Below are 11413 nucleotides of genomic sequence, written 5' to 3' on the forward strand. Positions count from 1 at the left end.
TGTCCCAGCAGCTGTTTCGACGCGTCTACCTATATTCTTCTACCATGGTCGGGAACATTCATGGTAGAAGAATATAGGTAGACGCATGGACATAGCTGCTGGACAATGAACTGTCAAACCAATTTTGGAATTGAAAATATTGAATGAAAAATTATTTAAATTTGTAAAAATTGTTGAAAAACGCTTATTATTATAATCTGCGAATGACGTCGTAAAAGAAAACATATGAAAATCTACTTATAGTTGAAAAGACATTTAAAATTTTTTGACGTATCAATGTTCCATTGACGCATCTGCCTGTATTTTTCTACCATGGGAACATTGATATGTCAAAAATTTAAAATGTTTTCTTTTGTTCAAAAATAAGTAGATTTTAAGATGTTTTCTAATACGACGCCAGTCGGAGGTTGTTATAATAAGCGTTTTTCAGCAGTGTTAACGAATTTAAATAATTCTTCATTCAAAATTATCAATTACAGAATCGGTTTGACAGTAGAAGAAGAAGAATACAGCTAGTCGCATCGACACAGCTACTGGGACAATGAACTTTCAAAATAATTTTGGAATTTACACTTTTGAAGAAGAAATTATTCAAATTTGTAAAAATGATTAAAAAAAATGTCCAACCTCCTACTGGCGTCGTAAAGGAAAACATATACCAATCTACTTATTTTTAAAGAAAATTAAGAAAAAATTGACGTATCAATGTTCCCGAGTGTTGATGCCTCTGCCGGATTTCTTTTACCATGCTCCGTAATCAAAATTTATATCAAAGCTATGAAGGCTTAATTGTTGTTTATAAGCGTCGTAAAACTAGTAAATTGCATTTATGCTTCCACTGTTATAGCTTTAATGAGTTATGCGTGGTACACTGCGTTAAATTGGAGTGGAATTTTACTACCACATACACATTAGGTCGATTATTTCCCTCAGTAAACGCTAAACATTTTTGACACTACACCCAAACGAAAGATAATTAACAATTTAATGTAGTGAAGAGCTGGATAAACCATGGTAGAAGTCTTTCGAGCTTTATTATCTCAGAAATAGGTGTCTAAGCTATTTCATAGTAGAACTAAGATGCCAATCATATGTTTACAATTGTTTTTAATTTATACATTTGACAACATCTCATTGTCAAAATGTTTATTTATAAATCCATTGTTCATTCAGAAATCAGAGATGGGAACCTGCATTCTATGCAGTGAAATTTGACAAGGTAAAATACAGAAAATGCTAAGAATAGAAAGCTTATTTGAAATGACTTTCCAAAGAAGAATCTTAAATTGCGGATGGGGCATTATATATATAATAATTTAACGAGTTTTGCCACTGAATTTAATTACTAAACGGTTTGGATCGTATATTTAAAAAAAATGCAGTAGGTAAATTCATCTTTCGCGTTTTTAACACATTTTAAAAATCAGCAAGGCTTATGTCATGGACAGCCTTTTTTGTAAAAGAAAAAAGGAGTGTAGGGTGAGCAGGTACAATTTATGGTTCTGAATTGAACGAAGTCAACCCAAAACTCCTTTGCTCTGTTACGTAAACGGCTATTCTGACTGACTTAGGTCATCGGCTGGCTTCTTCGTAGGGAAACAAGGGAGTTTTAGGCTTAGTTCGATTTTGGCTCTTCGCTCCTCTATTATTTTCCGAAGAAGGCAACCGATGACTTAAGCCATTCAAGAAAGCGTTTTAAGCATTCTCACCTTAACGTAGAAGCCAGGCGATGAGATAAGCCAGTTAAAAAGCACTTTTGTTCTATTCCAGAACCTACAAGAATCTACAAATTTCGCAAATTTTTTTGATGCCATAAAGGGAAAGTCGGTTATCGTAGTGCAAGCATTGTAGAAGAATATAGGTAGAAGCATCGACTCAGCTGCTGGGACAATGAACTGTCAAACCAATTTTGGAATTGAAAATGTTGAATGAAAAATTATTTAAATTTGTAAAAATTGTTGAAAAACGCTTATTATAATAACCTCCGAATGACGTCGTATGAGAAAACATATAAAAATCTACTATCTATTTGAAAAACGTTTAAAATATTTTGAAATATCAATGTTCCCAAGTGTTCACGGATAAGTGAACATGTTTTTATAATAAAAGAGAATAGCGGGGCTACCTAGTGTAGATGAGAGGGATTTGTTAAACTGGGATCTTCTTAATACAGTCCGCATGAAATAAGATAAGAAAATGTGGTGAGCAGACCTTCGAGTTAGAAATAAATAATACAGAATTTTCAATTGCTGCATGTGTTATGGTGGAGTTAGATTATGGGATGTAATCTTTACTCAGACTGATAAGCAAGTGCAACATGTTTGCTTGTCACATGTGAGATAGCTATGCGTGTGTATGACCTCCCCCTAAGATTAATGGTGGCATGGTGCATATGCATGTGTACGGTTGGTATCTATCTCTCTCTCTCTCTCTCTCTTATTTACACTTAATTATAATTTAGGTTAAGTCATATTATCACAACTAGTTCTTAAGAAATGTTTTTAATAAATAAATTCAGTGTCTTACAAACGCTCAAAACGGAAAAGACGTTTGGTCTTTTTAATTGATCCCAATTTACATTGGTCCACCGAGCCGGATCGGTAGAATAAATGTTGAAGAATTTGCCTTAACATCGAGGAAATTCTATCAGGCTAAAATTGGTCTTCAAGAGTGGAAAATTACCGAGCTAAAACTACAGCTGGAATTGTTCCCATACAGAAGAAATTTATAAGCCAAATAAAAGGATGCTGAGTCAGAAGGAGACTTCAGCACAGAAGACTGTGGTGGCGGTGCACACCGAGGGGGCTTCATATTTGAAATCTTCAGAAAGAAGGGGTGATGCATATGCCCAGGAGGACGAATCGGTGAAACGGCCGGCAATGATGAAAATAAAGGAAGAGGCTGCCACTCTTCTCGAAATGATGGGTACAATTATGGAAATAATGAGTACCTTCAAGACGGAAGAAGCCATAGAAGGCGTATTTGACTTCGCCAAAGAAAAAATTATGGACGCGGCAAGAGACATAATATTGTATCCAGACGTTCAAAGGCGGTTTTTAGAGATGCTTCTAAAGAAGTCGAAACTAGCCGCTGCTATCAGAGCAAGTCAGCCGAATGGGACAGCGAAGCTGTATTTGGAAGATGTTAAGATCATCTTTAAAGTCACGCAGGCTCTTAATGTGGAGGCCAAAGAGAAAGTCCTTGGCTTGAAGAAACAAGTGGCCTGCATAACATCCAAATTGGACGTCGAGCGAGAGGGGCGCGAAGCAGCGGTAGCCGCAATGAGAAAAATGGAAGGTGATATTAAGGAAATGGAGTTTGATTTGATTTCACAGAAAGATGAAAAAGAAGATGCCCTCAAACTTGTCTCCAAATTGAAGGAGGAAGTCGAAAATGCTGTGTGTGTTACCGAGAATACCAAGGACAAATTACGAGCGGCTAAACAGGAGGCAGAACGCGAGGGCAAGGCGTTGAAGGCGGTAATAAGACAACTTAGTGATGAGTTGTCTTGTGCAAAAAGAGGACGACTTGCAGCTGCAACCGAACGTGACGGGTTGGCTGCAAATCTAGAAGCTGGTGAAGAAAAAGAAAGAAGGATATTTCTGCTGGAGGCTGAAATATTGCAACTTAAGGAAGAGTTGCTCATATCGCAGAAAGCATCCAAAATCGAGGCTGATGAATTGGCTGCAAAATTAGTGGTCAATATCAACGAAGAAATTATGGTTGAAGAGGTTTATATGGAAGACCCAATTGCCGAAAGAGAATCAACTTTGGAAAAGGTAGATGAACAGCTCCCTGGAAAACTGGACACAGGGAGATTGGAAGACGTCGAAGATAAGCTATTTGACAGCGAGATGAAAACTAAGAAGAAAAACAATCTGCGTCGCTGGAATAATAAGATGCTGGAAGACGGTCAAGTTGTGATGAAGATGTCTAGTGGAAGTGGTGCAGCGAATAAAATACAAGCCGGAGTGACAGAAAATTATGAACACTGGAACGATAAACTGTCCAAAGTCGGTAAGATGGCGCTGCCAGAGAAGGATGAGAACTTTGGTCACAGAAAGAAAACAACACATAAAATGGATTCAGCCTGGAAATTGAAGCCGGCAGATAAAGGAGGAGGGATGTTCAAGAGAGCCAGGCTGGAAAGATGGAGGAGTTACTTGGGTGCTATAACTTAACTTCTTTTCTCTCAAAATGTCACTTCTATTAGATCTATTTTATTGTTCATATTTGTAATTTTTATATTTTATATATATTTTTGCCCCTGCCAAGAATGTTCACGGATAAGTGAACATGTTTTTATAATAAAAGAGAATAGCGGGGCTACCTAGTGTAGATGAGAGGGATTTGTTAAACTGGGATCTTCTTAATACAGTCCGCATGAAATAAGATAAGAAAATGTGGTGAGCAGACCTTCGAGTTAGAAATAAATAATACAGAATTTTCAATTGCTGCATGTGTTATGGTGGAGTTAGATTATGGGATGTAATCTTTACTCAGACTGATAAGCAAGTGCAACATGTTTGCTTGTCACATGTGAGATAGCTATGCGTGTGTATGACCTCCCCCTAAGATTAATGGTGGCATGGTGCATATGCATGTGTACGGTTGGTATCTATCTCTCTCTCTCTCTCTCTCTTATTTACACTTAATTATAATTTAGGTTAAGTCATATTATCACAACTAGTTCTTAAGAAATGTTTTTAATAAATAAATTCAGTGTCTTACAAACGCTCAAAACGGAAAAGACGTTTGGTCTTTTTAATTGATCCCAATTTACACCAAGCGTTGATGCATCTACCTGTATTTTTCTACCATGGGTGCAAGTACATAAAAAGCTTGAGGTCATCACTAGGTATATTAATGTCAAATTATAATGGAAAAGGACGGTAGGATTTTAGAACAGCTCTGTAATCCCTTAAAGAAATGTCACAAAATATGCCTAGCCATGACTTCAACCTCCTTATGTACTTACACCTAAAGATCCTCAGAAGGCAGCTTTGAAATACCTATTGATTGTATCTTGGACACACGAAAGCTTTCTGCTGAAGCCGTCAATGTCTTTTAATTGGCTTTGATTTAATCGTACCTGTTCGGCATCTTCATTCGAATTAATTGATTGGAATTGCAATTCTATGATCGAATAAGTTCAAAATCGTTACACAAAGTCAATTGGGGAAGCTTTAGAAATATAACATTTATGTATATGTGTATCAAGAAGCATTTTTGTGGACACACAACGTAAGTTTAACTTCTTGGCGCTCTGCAATGATGGTAAACAAAATCAAAAAAACAGCTGATTTATTAAGAACCAATTTATGAATGGGCTAATACACTGTGCAACAAAATTCACTTTTTACAAAACTAGAAGAACACTACGACTGTTTGTAATAGAAAGTACAGAAATGTTACGTTTTCAAATGTTTGAAAATGTTACACTTCTGGGCCACAAAATGTCAATGAACTCTATGATGGGCGGATATTAATTTTTGAAATGGTCTGACGAGACGACATTCGAAAAATTGGTAAAAGAGTTGGCTTAACTCACATATACTATTGGAAAGTGTGGTTTAGATCTAGTTCAATAGTGAAGTAGAACTTTCTCCTGGATCTTGAGTTTAAAAATGATGTGACAATAGAGTTAATGTAGTATTTGCCAAATATCAAAATTAGTTAAAACAATTGGAATGTCGTCAATGAAAAGTACCAGAAAACTAACATTAGCCCCATAAGTAATTTGAGACTTGATTATGAAATCGTTGAATTTTGCTTCAAATTATTATTTTGCTGCAGCTAGGATGGGTTTGAAGTTCTACAACATTGCGGCTTATTTTACTATAATACTGGCAGAAGATTGATATGCCACATTTTCTATCGAATTTGCATTAGATACATTACAGGAAATTGTCAGCGTAAGTTTTCGTTTTAAAAGATATAGCAGGTATTGTAAAGATTTTGGCAACAATTTTCAGATGATTATTCTGGGGTTTTGATCCTTAATCCATTTTTACATGTTTAAGCCCAAGAAAAGACAAATAAAAATTGTCTTCCTAAGAAATGGAACAAATAATTGTTTGTACGTGTCAATGGTACAATAATTTTTAAGTAGGTTAAAGAAATCCCCTGAGCACAAGCCCAAACATTGGAGACTGGTAAAAAAATATTTTACGAATAAATTATAAAACTTTTACTTCGTTTACATTAAAAGTAGTTGAAATAATTTCAATATCTTTTTGAGCACTTATTGCCGCAGTGACACTGATTTCTGGATTGTTGAACCGTTCTTGGTCGACATTGGGAGCGGATCCTTCAAATCCCTTCATATCTGGGCCATGAAAGAGTCTGAAAGTGAATCCAGGAAAATATCATTATAAAATCACATCAAGTATCTGACCAGCCTAAATAGCCTGAGCTATTTGGGACGTATCACAGTACACCTACACCTACCTTTGGAAAACAGGAAAATAAAGAAATTGTATAGTCCTCTTTGACTATCCCGCATTAATACAACGATACTTAATATTTCAGGTTGTCCGCTCATTCTATAGAATACTTTGGTTACAAAAATAGTGTCATAAAGAAATTTCGGCTGACTGCTTTAAAAATGTTTTTGGGCATTGATCCAATGCCGTAGCCTTTTAGAGTCCTTAGCAACATAGGGTTTTATGTCTAAATAAGAACTGAGGTTATGAATTGAGTGTTCATCAAAATTCCTACGTCTCCGTAGGAGAACTTTTGTTTCAACAGAATTTGAAATACATTCAATTCGATTTCTTTATTTTTAAAACAGTACACATACAAATACAAATTATTTATTATTATTAAATAATACATAATAATAATAATAAATATATGGTTTGACAGAATATGGTATGAGAGAAAAAAATGTGTGTTGGGACTCCTAAAAGTTCGGCCCGGCCGATTTTACTGCTTTTTAACTTGTTTCTATCTTTCGTTATTTTACCATGCCATTTATTAGTTTAAAAATATAACTGTAAGAAATAATTTCTTATTGATTTGTTTATAATTATTTCTTCAGGTAACAAGTTATATCCTACCGGAAAAGTTGCCGTTGACACAGTACAAAATTTGAAACCAGTTCTAAAAGAAAAAATGTCGTTATATGCTCCCAGTCCAATTGAGGACTCAAGCGAATCTGATTTTGTGTGGGACATATCCTCTAATTACAGCGAATGGTTCACTGACGACTCCAATGGAATTGAAAACAATTCTCCAAATATTGGGCAAAATCATCACAATAATTCGACAGTTAGAGATGTGAATGGAACAAATAATGTTGTCCTGCAAAGAATCACAAAAACAGTTTCTGTAAATTCTAACCAAGGAAGAGAAGAAGACGAAACCATTGTACCGAAATCAAATTTCGATTCAAGCCAACATTTCACAATGTCAAATGCCACTAATACTACTGACTTCGTTGGTCAATTGATTGTTCCCCTATCGAAGCATAAATTAAAGCAACACTTTTGCGTATTCTGTAAAACGTTACAAACCAAGATTTCAAGACATTTCTTTTTAAAACACAAAAGTGAACATCGTGTCAAGATGGCTATGAAACTTTCTAAAAAGAGTAGGGAACGATTGAAAATAATTTGTGATCTCCGGAAAGAGGGAGATTTTCTCCATAACACATCGAAGGATGACAACACCGGCACTCTGATTGTAAGCAGGCGACAACAAAAATATGCGAATCACAATGCTGATGATTATGTATGTTGCGCAAAGTGTAAGGGATTTTATTCAAAATTCGCTGCTAGACACCATATCCGTAATTGCTTGAAACCGAAAAATTCTAGAAAAAATTTCATTGAAGGACGCAAATTGACGCAGTTTGTGCACCCAATAGCCAGTAATGAAATGAAATCTAAAGTATTCCCTGTATTAAGAAATGATAAGATAACCCAAGCAGTTCGCTATGATGAATTAATTATAACGTATGGAAATGGCTTATTGGAGAAACGGGGTGAGAGTAATTACCATGATCCAATAAGAGCAAATTTGCGTCTTTTGGGAAGGTTTAAATTAGAATTGATGCGGTTGGAACCGGCAATTTCCGCATTGAAAAATATATTTACACCTTCTTTGATTGACAAAGCAATTGAGGCTTTTTGCAAAACTGCGAAATGGGACTACTCCAAACAGAGCTTTCTTACACCAGCGGTAGCTTCTAATTTATCAAAATTAATTAAAAAATGCGCACAATTGCAAAGAAGAGAATTTTTTACAAATCAGAAGGAAGACATGGTATCTCTACTAGATGAGTTCGCTGTGCTCTGGGCAGAGAAAACATCCATGTTTATCAACAAAGTTTTTCCTAAATATCTGAAGAACCAAAAGGACATAGTTAGGTTTGATTTCTCGCGTAAAAAATCAAGTCATGAAGATGCAGATTCTAATTTATATTCGACTAAGATAAATGGTAGTGGATACAAAACAAATAAACACTTTGAAATCTCCTTCCAAAACCAACTAAGCACAACAGCACAAGAGCAAACGTCAGAGTCTTCCAGCGATACCTCAGAATCTTTCAGTGATTCATCATCCTACACATCAGAATACTCCATCGAAAAATATGAAAATGACACACGCCACAAAAAAACATGTTCCAAAAGCCCGTTTGGAAAGGAGAGATCATTTCGATTGACAGAGAGAAATAACATCGAGTTGGGTGATAGTCTTTCAATTCAATCTAAGGGACAGGAAACAGCCCTATCAAAAAATCAAGACAATTTTATAAAAGAACAAAGAAGCAGTAAAGCCGGTTCCGACAAAGAAAATATGCCCAATTCAGTGAATTTTGAAAATTTGATTGTTCCAGTATCGCAAAACAAGTCTAAACAACACTTTTGTTTGTTCTGCAAAACTTTACAATGCAAGATTTCCAGACATTTGTTTTTAAAACACAAATGTGAAAAACTTGTCAAAATTGCAATGAAGCTTCCAAAGCATAGTATGGAGCGTTTGAAAATCATTGATCAACTTCGGAAGGAGGGAGATTTTCTCCATAATACTTCGAAAGAAGAAAACACCGGCACTCTAATTGTAAGTAGGCGGCAACAAAGGTATGCAAAGCGCAACGCTGGTGATTACATATGCTGCGCCAATTGTAAGGGATTTTATACAAAATCTACAGGTGGCGATCATTTGCGCAAATGCCTAAACAAAAAGAGTTATAAGTCTAATAATCGCGCAGGAAGAATGTCTACTCGGGGCTCAGACAATGCCAATGTTTCGAATAAAGAAAACGTCAACATTGAGGAAGCCAGGACAAGTAGTAAGTACAAAAGTGTTTTGAATTAATAAAATATGTACAAGAATCGAGTAGTTTTGCAGAGTTTAAGCTACGATAAGTATCTTGGTACTGCTCCCAACTAGCAGCATTTCTTTGAGTGAGCTGATTGCCATGTTTAAAGTGGCTAAAACTGACAAAGAAATTAATATCACTGGTTCTGTTAGCTAGCAGCCAAAGCTATATTTCAAAATGCCAGGCCATCCGTTCCAAGTTTTCTTTTAAAACGTTTTTCTAAAAAAAAATTTACTACAGCTTTAGCTCTTACCAATCGTTCAATAATATTGTTTTGTACCTTTTGCACTCTTCGTGCATTTTTAGTTAAATTTGCAAAAAATTACCTTCAGCCGTTTCGTGTGAATGAGGATACCCAGTCAATCAACATATAGATATATTTCTAATTAAAAAAATAGCAAAAAAATGAATCAGATGACCTTTTAAACACACCTTGATTAGAATTGTCCATTCCATACTATAGTTTTCCTTCATACAAGACAAGCAATATTTGCGAAATAGAATTTTTTCGAAACAACGATGATTTATAAACGAATTAATAATAATACTTTCCATATTTTTAGTTTCTTCCTTCAGAAAAATAAAGCGGACCAGATGGACTGACGAAGAAAAGCGTGCTATAAAACTAATATTTGGTGACGTTCTTACAATGGAAAAATTACCATCCTTGAAGGAGTGTTCAGAGGCTATACACAGTAACAAAGCTCTCCGTAAAAGAACTGCTCCTCAAATCAAAACCTGGATCGACAATCAGCGTAGGAAGAAATAAATGTAATATTTTTGAAACTTTTTACTTATTTTTACATTTTCTTATTTAATGCCAGTTTTATGTCTGGTTTGATTAAACGCAACTCCCCCTATGTACATTTTCGTTCGAAATGAATACAAACGGTAACAAAATATTAAAAAATTGTTCCTTTCTTTAAATTAAAAATAGTTGAAACAATTTCAATATATTTTTGAGCACTTATTGTCAACATTGATACTTATTTCTGGATTGTTAAACCCATCTTAGTTGACATTGGGAGTGTATCCTTTAAATCCCTTCATTAGAAATTGTATTTTTACAATGATTACAAAGAAGGAATTAGATTTCGAGGGGAAATAATTGGTTACCCGGCCTATTGGCCATGTTTTGTATCGGATAAAAGGTTTTTGCTTAGCTGCTTTGTTTTATATTCGGTTTTGGACATACACCAGAGAATATCAATTTCCGACCGGTAATCCACAAGATTGTAGCAACGAATTTCTAATTAGCCCAATAAACATAAGGATTGAAAACTGTTGGTCGTTTCTTCGCATTTCAAAACAATCTTATGGGGTAAATTGATATAGACTCATGATAGAAGAATGCAAGTAGTCGCGTCGACAAAGCTGCTGGGACAATGAACTGTCAAACCAATTCTCAAATTGAAAAATTGTTTAATTTTGTAAAATTTGTTAAAAAAATACATTTCATAACAACCTCCGATTGGCGTTGTATGTGTGTGTGTATTCTTTTCAATAATAAAAAATTTTTCAGAAAATATTCAAATTCGGGTGTTTTCAAAACGCTTATTGCAACCATGGTAAAATTAAGATGGTAAAGTCATTTCAAATAAGCATTCCTATCTCTGCATTTTCTGTAATTTACTTTGTCACATTTCAATACATAAACAGGTTCCCATCTTTCATTTGTCCATGTACAATGGATTTAGTGATAAAAATTATGACAATGAGATGTTGTCAAATTAATCATTTAAAAAAATGTAACCTCCTAGAAAAATGCAACTCCGTGCAGGAGTCTTATAGTTTCAAATTGACTTTTATATATACAACAGTTGGCTTTATTTTTTATTTTTTTTCCAAAATTCTTATATTGGGCAAAACCCGCGAAATAAGAATGGAATTTCGGGGTTATTTCACGAGATGGAATCTTAAATAGTAGGACCATACAGTTGTATCACAATTTCAGATTATTGTATTTTTTATTCAAAACAATACACACATATACACAAAGTGTGTATATGTTTTGACAGAATAAGGGCACTAAAAAATTGTATTTGGGGGGTAGCTTTGTCCTACCTTCTGTAATTGTGCCATGAT

General features: G+C 34.9%; 2 protein-coding genes across 2 annotated transcripts; both read left to right on the forward strand.

Annotated features, from left to right (window-relative positions):
- Positions 1-2744: 2744 nt before the first annotated feature.
- Positions 2745-4181, forward strand: LOC131806842 (myosin-10-like). Its single transcript, XM_059131629.1, has one exon. The coding sequence runs from the start codon at positions 2745-2747 to the stop codon at positions 4179-4181; it is 1437 nt and encodes a 478-aa protein (XP_058987612.1).
- A 923-nt stretch (positions 4182-5104) lies between these two features.
- Positions 5105-10192, forward strand: LOC105262278 (uncharacterized). The gene is made up of 3 exons (XM_020039100.2): positions 5105-5244; positions 7043-9298; positions 9892-10192. The coding sequence occupies exons 2-3, from the start codon at positions 7117-7119 to the stop codon at positions 10095-10097; spliced, it is 2388 nt and encodes a 795-aa protein (XP_019894659.1). The 5' UTR covers positions 5105-5244; positions 7043-7116; the 3' UTR covers positions 10098-10192.
- The last annotated feature ends 1221 nt before the right edge of the window (positions 10193-11413 follow it).

The sequence above is a fragment of the Musca domestica genome, unplaced genomic scaffold (genome assembly GCF_030504385.1).
Source record: "Musca domestica strain aabys unplaced genomic scaffold, Musca_domestica.polishedcontigs.V.1.1 9, whole genome shotgun sequence".
NCBI lineage: Eukaryota > Metazoa > Arthropoda > Insecta > Diptera > Muscidae > Musca > Musca domestica.